Here is a 17,027-nt window from a genome sequence, read left to right as displayed (position 1 = left end):
GTAGTGCAAAAAAACTGAGAGGCAGGTCTGGGTATTTGGAGGGTACGGCCCAGATCCGGGTCAGGATCCGTTCAGCAGTCTTATCACAGTTGGAAAGAAGCTGTTCCCAAATCTGGCCATCCAAGTCTTCAAGCTCCTGAGCCTTCTCCCAGAGGGAAGAGAGACGAAAAGTGTGTTGGCTGGGTGGGTCGTGTCCTTGATTATCCTGGCAGCACTGCTCTGACAGCGTGTGGTGTAAAGTGAGTCCAAGGACGGAAGATCAGTTTGTGTGATGTTCTGGGCACATTCAAAATTTAACCCTTAGGAAGTGGTTACCGAAGAAGGAAGATTACCAAAGATTGCGATCACCAAGACTCTTGACAATAAATTGAAACCAAACATTGGTCTTGTGACTGATTAATGAAGAAGAGGATGCTGAAGTCTGGCACACTGCCTATAAGACTTTTATCTTTTGCAAGAATAACAGTTCTTGGATACATGACTCTAAATTACGTAGATGCAAATGTAATCATTCACCAAAGGTTAAATACAGATCTTAAAAAGGCAAACAAGATTACATTATACAAGTATGATCTGCTCAGGAATGGGTTCTCCAAAAGGAAGACAAACCATTTCAATATATTTTGGCAAGCTCTCTACCTGAAGCAATAGGGTAGTGTAAACCAGAGTAATGGAATACAATCTCAAGTACACCTTGTTTTCAACCCTTTAAACTTTTACTGTCCTCACCCGCCACAATATTCTCTGAATTTCCTCAAAGATACTGATGTTTGAAGTCATGGAGTTCAGCACTTTAGCCCAATGGTCTATGCTGACCAAGATTCCCATCTAAGATATTTGCCAGCCTTTAATCCATATCACTCGAAACCTTTCCTATCCAATATACCCGACCAAGTACATTTTAAACATGGTTAATATACTTGCCTCAACCTCTTCCTTGATATACAGCACATCCTATATCTGACCACTGGGTGAAAAAGTCACCCCTCAAGTTCCTATATATATATCTCCCCTCTCACCTTAAACCTTGCAAAGGGTTGAAACTAGAGTGGCAGTGGAATGGGAATTTAAGGTTAGAATCAAAAGGGAGAAAATCAAAGCAGGAAGTACCTAAATGACATAGACCCTCCCACCTAACTGATCCCGGGGAGAATCCCTTATCTGTGTGGCTCAGAAACATACCACAGAGTGATAGAGAGTGATGGAGAAATACACCCAAACCTTCTAGTTTGTGCATGACAAAATTAACCCCATAGATACCAAATGATGAAACGAGCCAGGTCTCTGTTGATTCAATAGATCAAAAACTTGCATTTGGAGTTAGCCACGCCTGTAGTGAATATCTAATTCCTGAAGAGAGCTTCATGCTGCTGAGAGTACAATTCTCATTCTTTGTGCAAGGACTGTAAAACTGCAACACCTAAAGTGCAATGCGTAGTACCTATGGTTTCAAATGAGCAGTGTTGACAACAATTGCGCCAATGAGTCAGAACTCAGTGAGACCACAGCACTTGATTAGTATAAGGGTCTCATAGCCTTGCTGATCCATAAACACTCTTTTTTCAAACCCAGTTATCACTGGTTTGGGAGTAATTTTGTCCAGAATCTTCTCAGAGTTCACCCCCTGCTCTAAAATGCAACAGATATCCTATAATCCAGCAATGCTGAGTTCTCTTTTCAATGCTTAATCACTGCCCCCCCCACCATTGAATCTTATTTGTATCATTTCTTTATTGCAATCTTGTTTCTTCTGCAGCTTGAAACACAAGTAGCCTAAGGTCAGTTCACTCATATAAAATTCCGTCATCACAATTGTTTTACATCATGGTTACCATGGTGCTGGTCTTTAGAATGCAGCCTTGCAACAGACTTTATTGAAGTTTGTGTACAATCAAATTCCAAGAATATGCATTGTCCTCCAGAAAGTCTCCATTTTGACATTAGAAGTTAGTTTAAAGCACATTTCCCCTTTTAGATAGTAGTGAGGGTAAGGGTTCCTCATGGGAGAGCAGCCAGGATCATAGCTCCAGAGAGGGCTCAGCTACGGAAAAGGGGTTTTAATAGACAGGTGTTTCTGATATAGTGGACATGGCTCCAGGAAAGTGTAATATCTCCCTGGTGCTGAGGTCAATGATGCCATTGAATAGCTGCAGAGAAGCCTGCAAAGGGAGAAACATCATCAAGAGTCATCATCCATTACAGGACAAAAGTAGAAGGAAGGATGAGGTACTCCAGGTAGAGTTCAGGGAGCTCGGAAAGAGAATAAGCAATTGAAGAACAGAAAAGGTAGCCATCTGCAGATTTTCACAACTACCATGTTCTAGTGTGAATAAAGAAAGAACAATAGTGATGAATGTGGTGGCTGGTGGTGTTGCGGCATCCGCACCGGATTTCAAGGCGCGTGGTCCCTGGTTTCAACCCCGCTGGCTCCTTGCACGCTTTCCATCCGCGCTGTGTTGTGTGTCAAGCTAGCAACCTGGCCTCGTAAAGGTCAGACAAATGCTAAAAAAAAATAACTGCAAGGTTGCTGTCCGATGCACCACAAGGCGCGGAGAGGAGAACAAGTAGTGATGGATGAATGGGAGGAGAGATGATTCAGAGGAAAGAAGTTAAGCTCCTAAGGGATTTGAATAATTTCTGGGGGAGATGGGACCTATACAAGCCAGAGTTTACACATTAGCAGGATCAGGGTTTCTGGGGTTCTCGGGGAGAGTTGAAACTAGAGCGGCAGGGATATGGGAACTTAAGGGTAGAACCAAAGGGGGGAAAAATCAAATCAGGAAATAAAAGTTGGTGGGTCAGGTAAAAGGGTATTTTAGAAGGGCAAAAGAAATGAAAAGCCAAAACAACAGGACGGTAGCATAGGTATTAAGTGTATGAGGAAAGGACAAGTCATACAAGCATAAGAAGGTAACAGTAAATAGATTCAGAGAAAGGGAAAATGATGAGATTAAAGTAATGGTTGTTTACCCAAATGAATACAGAATTTGTAATAAAATTGATGAGCTGAGAGCACAAATAGATATAAATTGATACTGATCTGATATTCACTGCAGGTACATGGTTGGAAGCTGATCAAGGATGGAAACTGAATCTTAGGAGTTATTTGATGTTCCCACAGGGGAAGGCAAAAAGGAAAACAGAGTTAGAACATAGCATTTAGAATAGCACAGTACAGGCGCTTATTCCTACTTGTCAAGTCCCATTCTTGCTCTCCAAAGTGCCTTCTTAAACTCCTTCCTTGCAGTCTTGTAATACTCTAGAGCTCTCAATGATCTTTGCTTCCTAAGCCCTAAGTATGCTTCTTTCTTCCTCTTGACTAGATATTCCACATCTCTGGCCAACTATGGCTGTTTAACTCTACCATCCTTTCCCTATCTCAATGAGACAAACCTCATACAAGTGCTCCCTAAACAACCTTCTCACTTACGGTGTACATTTCTCTGAGTACATTTGTTCCTGACTTACCATCCCAAGTTCCTGCCTAATAGTGTTGCTATTGCCCTTCCAATTAAATACTTTCCCATACTGTTTGCTCTTATCCCTTCCACAGCCATGGGAAAGTCAGGGAGTTGTGTTCGCTGTCTCTGAAATTCTCACCCATCAAGAGATCTGACTCCTGACCAGGTTCATTGCCTAATATAGTCAGCCTGTTTACAGATTGTGTCGGGAATCACTCATGGACACTCTAAGAAATTCAGCCCCATCTAAACCTTTTGTACTAAAGATGTACCAGTCAATATTAGTGAAGTTGAAGTCATCCATGTCAACTACCCTGTTATTTTTGCAAACTCTGCCTCTCGATCTGCAATTCAGCATTTCTGTTGCTTTTAGGGAGTCTATAGAATACTCCCAACAGAGTGATATTTCCCTTCCTGTTTCTGACTTCCACCCACACTGACTCAGTAGACCATTCCTCCACAATGTCCTCCCTTCTGCAGCTGTGATACTATCTCTAATTAGCAATGCCACTCCCCACTTCTTTTAACTCCTTGTGCCTTTTGAACCATTCATTAGCCATTCCTGCCCTTGTCACGGGCAAGTCTCTGTAATGGCCACATGGTTGTAAATTCCTGCACTGGTCCATGCTCTAGTCCTGATTCCTGATACTTCTCACATTAAAACAGACGCATTTCAGCCCATCAAACTCATTGCAATTATACTATTTCCACTCCCTATTCTTCCTCACATTCTCTTTACCTGCTGCATCTACTTTTACACCAACTGCCCCGTGCTCTGACCTATCACTCTTGTTCCCATCCCCCTGGCACACTAGTTTACACCCTCCCCTACAGCTCTCGCAAACCTGCACACCAGGATACTTGTCACCCTTGAGTTCAGGTGTACAGTCTTTTTCTGTTTTCAGTGTCAAAAAAGCCAAATTAAATCCACTGTGATTCAATGTTGTAAAACAATAAAACATGAAACTTCTGTGGGGTGGGGGTGAATACTTTTTATAGGCACTGTAAGCTATCCCTTTTGTACAAGATATACCCCAGAAAAGTTCCACATATCAGAAGCCCTGACATTAGCCGCTCATTAACTTGCTAAATAATCCTTTTTTTTTAACCATCACTGGGGTATGATACAGACAGAAATCCAGAGATTAGGTCCTGTTTTTCAGCTTCCCTATATTCTCTCTTCGGGACCTCATCCCTTTTCCTACCTATGTTGTTGATACCAATATGTACCATGAATTCAAATGCTTAGAATGTTGTGGAGCTGATCTGAAATGTCCTTGACCCTGGCACCTGGGAGGCAACATACCATCAGGGAGTCTCTTTCATATCCACAGAATCTCCCGTCTGTTCCTCCAACTACTGAATCCCTGTCATCACCCCTCTCCTCTTCTCCATCCCCCCTTCCCTTCTGAACCACAGAGCCAGACTCAGTGCCAGGGACCTGCGTGCTTTCCCCTGTAGGTTGTCCCCTACCCCCACCCCCCAACAGTATCCAAAGTCATGTATGTATTATTGAGGGAAACAGCCAAAGGGGTGACTTTCTCTTTCTTGACAATTACCCAGCTACTTGCCTCCTATAACATAGGGGTGCCTACCTTTCTGTAGTTCCTATCTGTTACCTCTTATCTATCACCTCCGCATTCTCTCAAATGGTTTAAAATCATCCAGCTTGACCGTCAGATCCTCAACATAGCCTGTGCCCAGATGCATTTCTCAGAGTTTTTTTGATTATGGATGAAAAACCTGAAGAGCTGAGAAATAATATTGGCTCAGAAGCTCGTGATGCACAATGAATTTGGGTAGAGATAGGGAGAGCAGATAAAGGAAATATAAAAATGAGACTGGGGAGTTAATGGGAAATAGAAAAATGTAAACTATTCTCAATAACTATTTTGAATCAGTTTTCATGGTTTAGATTAAATAATAGAGATTGGTTTAGATTAAAGCAATCTCTATTATAAGAGAAAAAAAAGTACCGGTGTAGAAATGAGCCAAAGGTCTGGGAAGCCCTTTGGACCTCTTGAATGGGAAGGCTGTGACTGTTGTTTTAGTAAATGTGTTGTCAACAATCTTGCAAAATTCACCAGGTTCTCAGCAATCTAGGAAACTTTTAGACACAAAAAAACTCCTTTTTGGAAAATCAGAAAAGTAACATTACTATTCAAGGAAGGAGGGAGGCAACAAAATAAAAGCCTATAAGCCAATTAACCTAACTTCTGTCATTGAGAAAATGCTAGAATCCAATATTACGTAGGCAAATGCATGAGTAGTTAAAAGAAAAATCATAAAATGTTAAAAGAATGTCGGTTGACCAGAGTCAACAAGGTTTATGAAAGTCATGCTCGACAAATTTTCTGGAGCTCTTTGAGAATGTGACAAATGTCATGGTTAAAGAGGAGCCAGCAGATGTAGTGAAATTGGATTTTCAGAAGTAATTTGGGCAGGGGTGCCATAAAATGTAACCACACAAGAATGCATAAAGTGGGAGTACTATATTGGCATGGAGAGTGACCAGCTAATGGGAAATCCTTCATTATCAGATTTGCAGCTAGCAACTGGTGGTGTGCCACAGGGATTTATTCTGCAGTCTTCAGCAGTTGCAGTCTAGGAAGGAATCACAAGATGGGTAATTTGGGAAGTGGTGAGGAGGATTATAAAAACTGAAATAAATAAAGATAATTTGTCAGAGTATAATGCTGAGAAATGTGAAGTTATGCAAGATGGCAGAAAGAATGAGAAAATATTTATATGGTGTGAGACTGCAAAATATTGAAGAACAAATAGGTCGGGGAGTCCTGGTTAACAAATGGTTAACCAGCGTGGGAGAGGGATTTGATGTTCTTGTTGACATTTATGCAAATTGTTTTTTTGTGCATGGGGGAGGGGGTTGATGCTTTTCTTTGAATGGTTTCCATGATTTTCTTTGTTTTGTGACTGTCTGGACTGTCTTAAAGTTGTATACTGCATACATATTTGAATAATAAATGTACCTCAAACCTTGTTAGCTTGTTGGAAGGATATTTCAAAATAATCCAGGTTGTTATTGCAAAGGGAACAAAGTGAAAAAGATTTGATGCAACATTACAGAGGGCTGGATAACTGCACCATTGTGTGGAGTTTTGATCTCCTTTATTAAGGAAGGACGTGCTTGCATAGGAGATGGAATCATTGAGTATATACAAGGTGGAGACTTACAGATCTCAATACTCTTTTCTCATCACAGCTGTCAGGCTCCTGAACCAACATGGAAACTTCACCCAACACTGAACGGTGCTACGGACTCACTTTCAAGGACTCCATAACTTATGTTCTCAGTATTATTTATTTACTTAACAGTACTTATTTATTATGTTATTATTTTGTATTTGCACAGTTTGCCCTTTGCACATTGATTGTTTGTCAGTCTTTGTGTGTAGTTTTTCATTGATTGTGTATTTCTTTGCTCTACTGTGAATCCCTGCATGAAAATGAATCTCAGGGCAGTATATGGTGACATATACATGCTGTGATAAATTTACTTTGAACTTTGAAGAAGTAGTTCTGATAAGCCTACTCTGCTATTCAATGAGATCCTGGCTGATCCAACCTTAGCCTCAACCACCACAGTCTGCAACTGACCAATGTTATGCTATATTCTTTGCCAGCCTTCTACACTGTCCACAACACCACCTATCTTCATATCTTCTGCAAGCTTACCGACCACTCATCTACATTTTCATCTAACTCACGTATACACATCACAAATCGCAAAGGTCCCAATACAGATTCTTCCAGGACGTCACTACATCAACTTCTTTATGTACAGTGGCCAATAAAACCAACAACCTATACGCCTTTGGGATGTCGGAGGAAGTCCAAGCAGTTGAAGGAAACCTAAGCTTTCACAGAGAGAACATGCAAACTCCATATAGATAGACAGCACCTAAGACAGGATTGAACCCTGTCTCTAGTGCCTTGAGCAGCGCAACCATGCCATCCCTTAAATAAATTAATATCTTAAAATATATGCTTCTTGCAAACTTCGAAAACTTATTCTTGAAAATGAAAACTTAAACATAAATGTAAATGGATGCATAGAGGTATTTTTTGTTGTTTATTCCACAAAGGGTTATTATTTATTAATGTTTAATTTACACCCAAACACAGTTTATAGCTTAGGCGAGGAGTGTGTAAATGCTTAATGTGCTAATTTAAAATTCTCACTAACAGAGACATTAGCGTCTTTATTCCATGGAAATTAACACTTTAATGGCAATAACAAGAACTTGGTGCACACACTTAAGATCTTCATGATTACACTTTCCAGCCTTGGATCTGAACAGCAGTAGTGTATAAATGATAGGCTCATCTTCAGCACTATTGATTACTGTGTGAATAAATAATACACTTTTCAGAGTGGAAGATCCACTCAAATTCTTCTCATGTTCGATCTTGTAGGTAAAATAATGCTGAGTTCCTGATAATGGTCAGCATTACTTTACCTACAAGATTGATTATGCGAAGAATTTGAGTGGATCCACTCTGAAAATTGTATTATCTATTCACATAGAAATCGATAGTTCTTGATAATAGTCCATGTTTATCATCACTTATAGAAGTGAAAGGAGACTTACTCCCAAATCATAATATACTTAGAAACTTATGCACTTTTCTGTTGACAGTTTTCCACTATAAATTCTCACGGCCACATTTGGTCACTGAAAATGCCTATCTAGTTACACTTCCAATGAAGGTCCTATAGCACCAAACAGTGGTATGAAGATGAAATTACAGTATGAAATAAGGATGGGCAAAAAAAAACCATAGTGAACAAGCCCTGCACTTCACCTCAGACAGAACAGATGTATAAGGGGTATGATTCAGAATATCGCCACAACACTGTCTCGAATGTCAGGACACGAGAGGCAGGAAGTGTGTTATGCTGGAAACGTTGAAAAGAACCAATTGTGCCTCTGCCATTAGACTTGGAATTATATTGGATCAGTGTAGGATGAGGCCGAGGTAAATGGGTTAGATATGTGTACCTAGGGGATACTACCTGGTCACAGAATCAGCCGGATGCCAATGGGATGTGCACTTCATGCTCATCTGTACATAATTCAGTGTGAACAACTTAAAGATGGACATTGAGTAGCTATTTAAAAACAATTTTCCGCATTATTAAATGTAGAAATGAAAACTACTGCCACTTTTACATCTTTACAGAAAGTTCCATTTTAATATCCAATTATATATTAATATATATTGATTTTATGGCTTTTAGTCGGTAAGATTTTTTCCCATTCAATATTGGCTATTATTGAGATATGATTACAATGTAGGAATGTTTTTATAATATTGTCACCGCAATTAAAACAGGAAAGGGCTCAACTATCACGTACAATTTTGTATGAACTGAATAGGCTGTAAGTTCTTTTTCTTGCTATGCGTTCAATGGAATGTAATTCTTAGTAATCCTTTATCTTTAAAAGATCAGTTTTCCGTTAGTTAGTTTTAGTTTTCATTGTGATGAACATTTCATCTAGTAAAATAAGCAACTATAAACAGCTTGCTAACAGGAATACTGCCACCAGCAATTAGTATGGTCTCCAAAATCCTCCATTCACTACTGAGAGACCAGTTGATGAATTAGCACCACCAAACTCAAGGAATTTCCTTGTTGAGAACTTCAAGGGTCCTTCAACACCTTCTCATCTCAGTATTTCTTGATCATTCTACTCAATGCCCTCAGATAATTATTATCCATATAATACAATTATTTATAATATTAACATCCAATGCCATGATAATATTATAAAACATTATCAACCAATGAATTCTCATTTTGTTGAATGGTCAGGGCAAACTTTATTTACCTTCAACCAGTCCATATTATCTAAATGTACCAAAAGTGCTGGGTTTTGGCTACATCGATTTTTTACATCCAAGACCCAGTCTGGTGGGTTGAATGCATTCTCTATTGGGTACAACACGGATGTCTACTTAAACAACTGAATTTAGTGTGGAGATTACCATGATAATCTCACTCAAGTGGGCCATAAGGATAGCCTTGATTGAGGTAACGTAAAGAGAATGTTACCCTGTAGACAGCCATTGAGCAACAAACAGGGATGGATTAATGCTGATATCAAGCAATAAATTTGGTAAATTATACTATTGTTTATCATTTGCATCCTTTCCTTCAATGTATAGAATTGGTCCACCCCTCCAAAAACAGTGTTTTCCATAATTATAAATCAAGAGCATGCAAGTGTTTGAAAGAAGAGTTAAACATTAAAGGGTAATAGCTCAGATGGGTTGATAGGGTTGTTAAAGTTTGTTGGCCTTCATTAGTTGAGGGATTAAGAGCTGGGAGGTAATATTGCAACTTTATAAAACCTGGTTAGACTGCACTTAGAATATTGTATTCAGTTCCAGCTGTCTCATTACAAGAAGGAAGTGGAAGCTTTAGGGACTGTTCAGGGGAGATTTACCAGGATGCTTCCTGGATGTGAGAGCATGTCTTATGAGGATATATTGAGCGAGCTAGGGCTTTTCTCTTTGGAGAGAAGCATGATGAGAAGTGACTTGATAGAGGTGTACAAGATGATAAGAGGCCTAGATCGAGTGGACAGTAGAAGACATTTTTCCAGGGGCATAATTGCAAGGTGCATGGAGGAATGTATAGGCGGGATGTCAGAGGCAAGTTTTTTTTTACAGAGGGAATGGTAGGTTGTGGTGGAAGTAAGTACATTAGGGACATTTGAGCGTCTCTCAGATAGGCACACGGATATTAAAAACATGGAAGGAGTGAAGGGTTGGATTGATTTTAGAGTAGGATAAAGGGTCAGCACAACATCATGGGCCAGAGGGCATGAACTGCGCTGTAATGTTCTAAGTACTATAACACCTTCCACAATGTCAGGTTTCAATGTGGTGTTTTGCTCAGTGGTAACTTTATTCTCACTTGAATGAAGAATTCATATCTTAAACTAAACCTCTTCTAATTTCCGATCGAGTTGGTAAACTGTTAACTAAGTTGTCTTGCGATTCAGATTGGCACTGCACTGGTCATTACATTTCAGCCCAATGTAAGGAGCAGAGTTTCATCTCATCAGTATGGATCCCGAAATAATACTGCAGCAATGCAACTCACCTATTCGCTCAAACCACACTGACTAAAGGTGGCAGAGCGAAAGCAGTCTGTAGAATCTCAATTCCAGTCCTGATAGATAGTATCTGAGAATTACTTTCATCCCAGTGATGATTTGGCAATACGCAATAGTTTCGCTGATAGTCTTATCCATTGATGATAATCAACCATGATAGCTGCCACTACATGTAAAATGTTGGTTTATAACTTGTTAAAATTTGAATCAAATGAATGGAGCTCTTATTAACCATTAATATTATCCAATTTAATTATTTTGAATATACAAATTAGGAGTAGCTACTCCATGTCCAGTTGCTTCTTAAATGTGAGATTACCTGCCTCCACCCAGCAGTTTAAGCCTAGGTTCACAACAGATCTAGTTATAACCTCAGCTCTGAATTCTTGTTACCACATAACTTTGTATCTTCTTATTTAACAAGAATCTTTCAACCCCAGCCTTAAAAATATATTCAAAGACTTTGCTTCCACCATTGTCCTTTGAGGAAAAGAGTACCAACAAATATAATTCTATATTTTTAAACAGCGACCCCTCCGCCTCATTCAAGTTTCTCCCTTGAGAAGAAACATCTTCTCCAGATTTTATTTTTCTATCAATTTTCCTCGGACCCTTCTGAATGCAAAAGCCTAATGTATCCAATCTTTCTTCATTTAACAACCCAGCCATTCTAGTCTTCCAAGTGTAAACCTTATTTGAATAGTTTCTATTGCATTTAAATCCTTTTTTAAATAAAGAAACCAGTTCTACATGCATTATTCCAGATGTGCGCTACATAACTGATGCATAACCTCCCTTCTTTTATATGCAATTCCCATTGCAATAAACGATAAGATTCTGTTGGCTTCCCTAATTAGTTGCTTCACATACCATCTAGCCTTTTTGAATTATACACCAGGACAACTCAACCCCTTTGCATTTTAGAGAACTACAATTTTTTTTCGTAATGTAGAGAATATATTTCTTTCATAGTTTTCTCAACCAAAATGGATAATTAACATTTTGCCATATTTAGAAGATTAAATATCTCCATGTCCTCATATTCTCTTCACAAATTGCTTTCCTTTGTATCATAAATAAATTTAGTAGTCATATACAGTAATTGGTGTCTTCACCTAAATAAAATACATAAATTGTAAAATGTTGAAACTCCAGCAACGATCCAATACATTAGATTACATACTCCCATCCTTAAGAAAATGCATTAATATTTTTCATTTGCCAGATAGTCTTCTTATCTCCTCCATTGTGAATTTGTACTCTGCTGAATAGCCTTTGATGTGGCACATTATCAAATGCCTTCTGGAAACTGAGATCGCAGATGCCCATCAGTTCAATTATATTACAGGAAAGGGGGAAATCAAAAAATTACTAGCCAAAGCAATAACTTCAGTACGAGGAGTTAAGTTATGACATTAGAAGGAAAAAGGCTCTAGTGAATTATCCAAAACATTCCCCACTATCCAAATGTGGCTAATTGAGAATCCAGATGTGGCTAATTACATTTCAAACTGGGAATAATATTGTTGGGCACATAATCTCAGTCGAATCCATGGAAAATGTTTTAAACTGTCATGAAGGAAAATAAATTCTCAATCTGCATATCAGTTGTACAATCAGGCAAACTAATCTTGAAAGCCACCTCTTAGGATTAGTCCAGATTCCAACTTCGGAAGTGAGACTGGTTTTGAAGTAATGGGATTTGTCTAATTTTCCTTTAAAATCCATGTTAAGACTTTGATAAGACACAAGCAGGATGTCCTATTCACTTACTTCCAGCCCCAAGCAGACATTTTGAGCAGATTACATATGAACCGTATTCTTCATTGTCAAGATTTTCACCGAAGAGTCAAAGTGAATGAAGAGAGCGTGGGCAATGAGCAACTAAAATAATGTGTGTAAGAATATCTTCAACAAGTACAGAGTGGGTGAACAAAACTCATCAAACCAAGGAAGTTATGTTTTGTCGGGAGAAGATACTAGCTCCATCCCAGCTGAAACACTGCACCCCATTATGGACAATGCTTTACAGTGAAGAATTCTGAAATAGTTCCAGGGATGACAGTTTCATGGAGAAGATACAGAAATGAATGCTGTTGTCCTAACAGCAGCGGGGACCGTTCGGTAATTCGATAGCCATGAAGTCATAGAACACAGAAGCATCTTCGGCTCACCGCATTCATCCTGAATATCAAGTGCCTATTTCTAATACAATTGGACCAAACTCTACTATGCCTTGGTGATTCAAGTGCTCATCCAGTTGCTTCTTAAATGTTGTAAGAGTATCTGCCTCCACCATCTTCTTTTGTCATAAAGTTAACACAGCATGGAAATGAACCATTTGGCCCAATTTGCCTATGCCAGCTAAGGTGCCCACCTAAGATAATTCCACTTACCCACATTTGGCCCACCACTCTAAATCTTCCATATTTATAAACCTATATTCAAATGATGTAGGGCTTAGAGCAGGAGTTCCCAACCTTTTTATGCCATGGACCAATGCTATTAAGCAAGGGGTCTGTGGAGCCCAGGTTGAGAACTGGTGGTTTAGAGGATTCCCTCCCCCCCCCCCCTTGAAGTGGGGCAGTCTGAAGGGGAGCTTAGCCGATGGGACACAGAGCCTCTCAGGGGAAAAAAAGAGCTCAGGAAAATGTAGTCAGTCAGTGTTAGTTGTTGGGATTGGTGGAAATGGTTTCAATAGAAACCATTAAAAGGATAAGTACTTGAATAAACGGTTGTAAAAACAAAGGCAGAGGGATTAATTGGGTTTATTTACAGGGGAGCTGCCTTGGGTGGAAGGGCAGAAGCATGCTGGAAATAAGTTCCACTCTGTATTTATTGGGGAGGCTGCGGGACGCCCGTGAATCCCCTGAAAGTACCTAACTGGAGTGTGGAAACGACATCTCATTGCGTGATCTGCCTCCACTCAGGAAGGAGTCTATGCTAGTGAGTGGGCAGGAGAGTTTATCAAAAGTCACTAATTTTCCTGTTTTATTTCGTGAACATCAAGCTATCTTTAAAAGCAAAACAAAACAAGAGAAATAAAAACAACAGCTGGAGTTTGGTCCTCTTATAAGATAATTTGGAAGCACATCCTCTCTCTGGAATAAGTAATGAAGCGTATACTCAGCCATCACCTCCCCCCCCCCCCCCCACCCCTATGCGGGGTTTAATAAAAACACTGGCGTAAGTGTTAGTACTGGTGAGGTTTTACTCCAAGGGAGGGGCAATACGTGTTGGGCGCTTGAACAGCAAGACTTGGGACGGGAAAAAAAACTTCACTCAGTCCGCTCTCGGCTGCTGAGCAAGTTACAGGAGGGACCAGAACAGGACCAGGAGATTCCGAGACCAGAGTCGAACAGTCCAGCGCGACCTCTAAGCCATTTCTTGGCGTACGTTCACCTTGCCGGCGGATTTTAACTCTCATTCCGACATCACTTTTTTTTAACGAAACAAAAAACCAAGAGAAAAATGTCCGAGGGGAAACAGAGGGGAAGAGGTAAAGGAAAAGGCAGAGGGAAAAAGGACAGAAACAGACCGAAAAACAAGGAAGAAGATCTGCCAGGTAAAAGTTTGGTGTTCTTTTAAAAAAAACTTTGGGAAACTTTTGCGAGCTGATTTCTGAGCTGTCATTGTGAAAACGCCAGCGCTGGCGATTCCTTCAGTGCGAAAATCCTCTCCCGTCGCGTCTTCTTTGCTCAAACTTTCTCCTGAAACTGCTTATTTTATTTTTATTTTGCCTTTGACTATTCGACTGTGGTATTCCTCCTCACCCCGGAGAATGGACTCTTTCTCTTTCGATTTCTTTTAAATTTCTAATCGCTTTATTTCCTAATTCTGCCCAGAGTGAGATACGGAGGTAGCTCTGTTTGAACTTATGCCGGTGAGTTACCTGGTTGCACCTGGGTCTAATGTCAGGGTAGCCCCCGTGTGGAGTGTAGACCTAGTCATTTACAATTGGAAATGCGCCTCACAGCGCGCTGACAGCACCCTCTGGACGTCCCGAGGGCTCCCTCTGCTGGCCTCGTCCGACGTAACCTGGTACTGACTGCTCTCTTTCTACCACCTGGCCCTCTCCTCAGTTTGGTGCATCCTCTTGCTTGCATCTCAGTAACTTTTCAAGGAGAAGCAGTGACTTAAAGAATTTTAACCTTGGAGTTGGCCCGACGCTGATTGCCTTAACCAAAGTGTTGAGGAGGAGTTACAAGGGTAGATAGCGGGGTCATAAATTGTCCAGTCACCCAATTCCTGAAACTTTATAATTGCATATCCCTCTCCACAGATGTTGCCTGATTTGTTGAGTTCCTCTATTATTTCATGTATATAAACTAATTACACTAACTCAAACTATAAAAGGTGTGGATATCAAAATAGCCCTTTAAAGAATGCTAGGGGTAAAGGAGTAGGCAAGGGGAACCCAGGGACTGGTGGATTCCACTGCATGTACACTGATGACCACTCTGAGCTTTGCAGTCCCCTGATCAACCTCAAAGATTTTTTTGGCGATCACAGCCCATAAAAATCCTGCTGTGATCAGAATAAGCTGACTCACTGGATGTTTCAAAGGGTTGAATGAAGGAAAGCCAAATGCAGAGGTAAGTTAGAGATGACGAAGGTGCAGTTGGATGGAATTTATAAAGAAACTAGAACGAGTTCAATAGGCTGAATGGTCTCTTTCCATAATTTCTATTAGTTGAGGAGTCGTACAGTAGAGAAACCAACACTTTGGCTCAACTCAACCTAGGTAAAGGTCATCTCAGCTCTGTGCTAATCCCGTTTGCCCACACTAGGCCTGTATTCCAAGTGCATACCCAATAGACTTGGAAAGTATTTGGACGAAGTACACTGAAAGAGAATATCAGTATATGTAAATTGAGGCAATCAGTGCGTGGTATTGTTTTGATTTTTACTATTCAGTACAATCTGGAAGGCTCTGAGGATATATTTAACACCTCATCGTGAGTGACTTCGTTAGAGGGAGGAGATGAAATTACTGCTGGTGCTTCATGAACTGCTGAATAGTTTCCTGATTCCTCGAAACTGAGCTCATTATCATATCATGGTGATAGCTACCTTGATTTAGGGTGGGTCAGCTCTTCCTCGCTTCATAATAATGATCCCTGAGCTGTGCTTAAAAGGCTCCAGAGCACTGCCTGGGATACGAACTGTAATGATATTCCGGTCCAAATTAACCTTTATGGTCTCTTCTGCTGTGAATTACCATCGGCAGGATACACATCAGTTTAAGAATTTTGCTTTCGGCGATTGGTCAAAATAGGAAATTAGAGGACTAAAATTTATTCATTGTTTTCCACAATGCTTTGTTGTAGCCATTGCATAATGTGATGGCTAGTTTGCACACAACAGGGAGATAACAATAGTAATGTGGTACCGATCAGCTATTTGTGGGTTGAGGGACAGAAGTTATCCAGGTCACTAAGAAAATGTGCCCTGCTGCCTTCAAAATAGTGTCACAAGATATTTTGCACTGAACCCATGAGTCCTGAAAATAAACCTGATATTTTAATACAAGACCATTTGCTGAACGTAGATATGTTAGAATGAGTAGGAAAGTGTGACAGATAACAAGCAAACAATAGATTAGCCAACCCTCAAGTGGAAGAACTACTTGAATCCACACTGGGAGACGAGCTATTTCTAATTAATTCAGTGGTACGAATCTCAGACAGCTAAATTCGCATACTGATCAATACACTGATTCTAGATCAGCAGATTATTTTTACTTTAAATGCTTACACCAGCATAAAAGTTTTTATACTTATGAATGTCGAACCACTGGTAAGACTACTTACCGTGAAAATGAGCAACTTCAAAACCAATTTTGTATGGGAACATCCGTACTGACAAAAGCTTTCCTGAAAACTGAGGTTGTTTGATATATGTCTCAATGGGGGAATAAAATATTCTCCTGACTGCAAATTTCTTCATATTTAAAAATTGTAGAATAATTCATAAATTGTTGAGTAACGGTATAGTGGGTTGACCTTCATTAGTCGGGGGAATGAGTTCTAGAGCCCTGAGATAATGTTGCAACTCCATAAACCCTGGTTACCCCACACTTGGACTATTGTGTTCAGTTTTTGTTGCCTCAGTATAAGAAGGATATGGAAGCTTTAGAAGATATAGAGGAAATCTACCTGCATGTTACTTGGATTAGAGAACATGTCTTAATGAGGAAAGGCTGAGCAAGCTAAGGCTTTTCTTTTTGGAGTGAATGAAAGTGAGAAACAACTTTAGAGAAGTGTATAATGTTATAAAAGGTATAGATAGAGTGGACAGCCAGCAACTCTTCCCCAGGGTGGCAATAGCCAATACTAGAGGGCATCCATTTAAAGTTGATGGAAGAAAGTTCAGGAGAGATGGCTGAAGAATTTTTTTTTATACTGATGGGGGTGGT

At 39.9% G+C, this 17,027-nt stretch overlaps 1 protein-coding gene across 4 annotated transcripts in view; it reads left to right on the top strand.

The window, feature by feature from the left end:
- Positions 1-17,027, top strand: part of nrg1 (neuregulin 1) — a 931,591-nt gene that overhangs the window by 719,403 nt on the left and 195,161 nt on the right. The window contains exon 1 of one of the 4 annotated variants that reach the window (XM_063046783.1): positions 13,848-14,174. The exons of 2 other annotated variants lie outside the window; for them this stretch is intronic. In XM_063046783.1, coding sequence (XP_062902853.1) covers positions 14,081-14,174 — 94 coding nt within the window. In that variant the 5' untranslated portion in view covers positions 13,848-14,080. Of the gene's footprint in view, positions 1-13,847; positions 14,175-17,027 lie in introns of those variants that run through there. One more of the 4 variants, XM_063046784.1, reaches the window with a different exon arrangement.

Source organism: Mobula hypostoma, chromosome 4 (genome assembly GCF_963921235.1).
Source record: "Mobula hypostoma chromosome 4, sMobHyp1.1, whole genome shotgun sequence".
Taxonomy (NCBI): Eukaryota; Metazoa; Chordata; class Chondrichthyes; order Myliobatiformes; family Myliobatidae; genus Mobula; species Mobula hypostoma.
The sequence above is the reverse complement of the archived record's forward strand: the minus strand, read 5'-3'. Positions and strand labels throughout refer to the sequence as shown.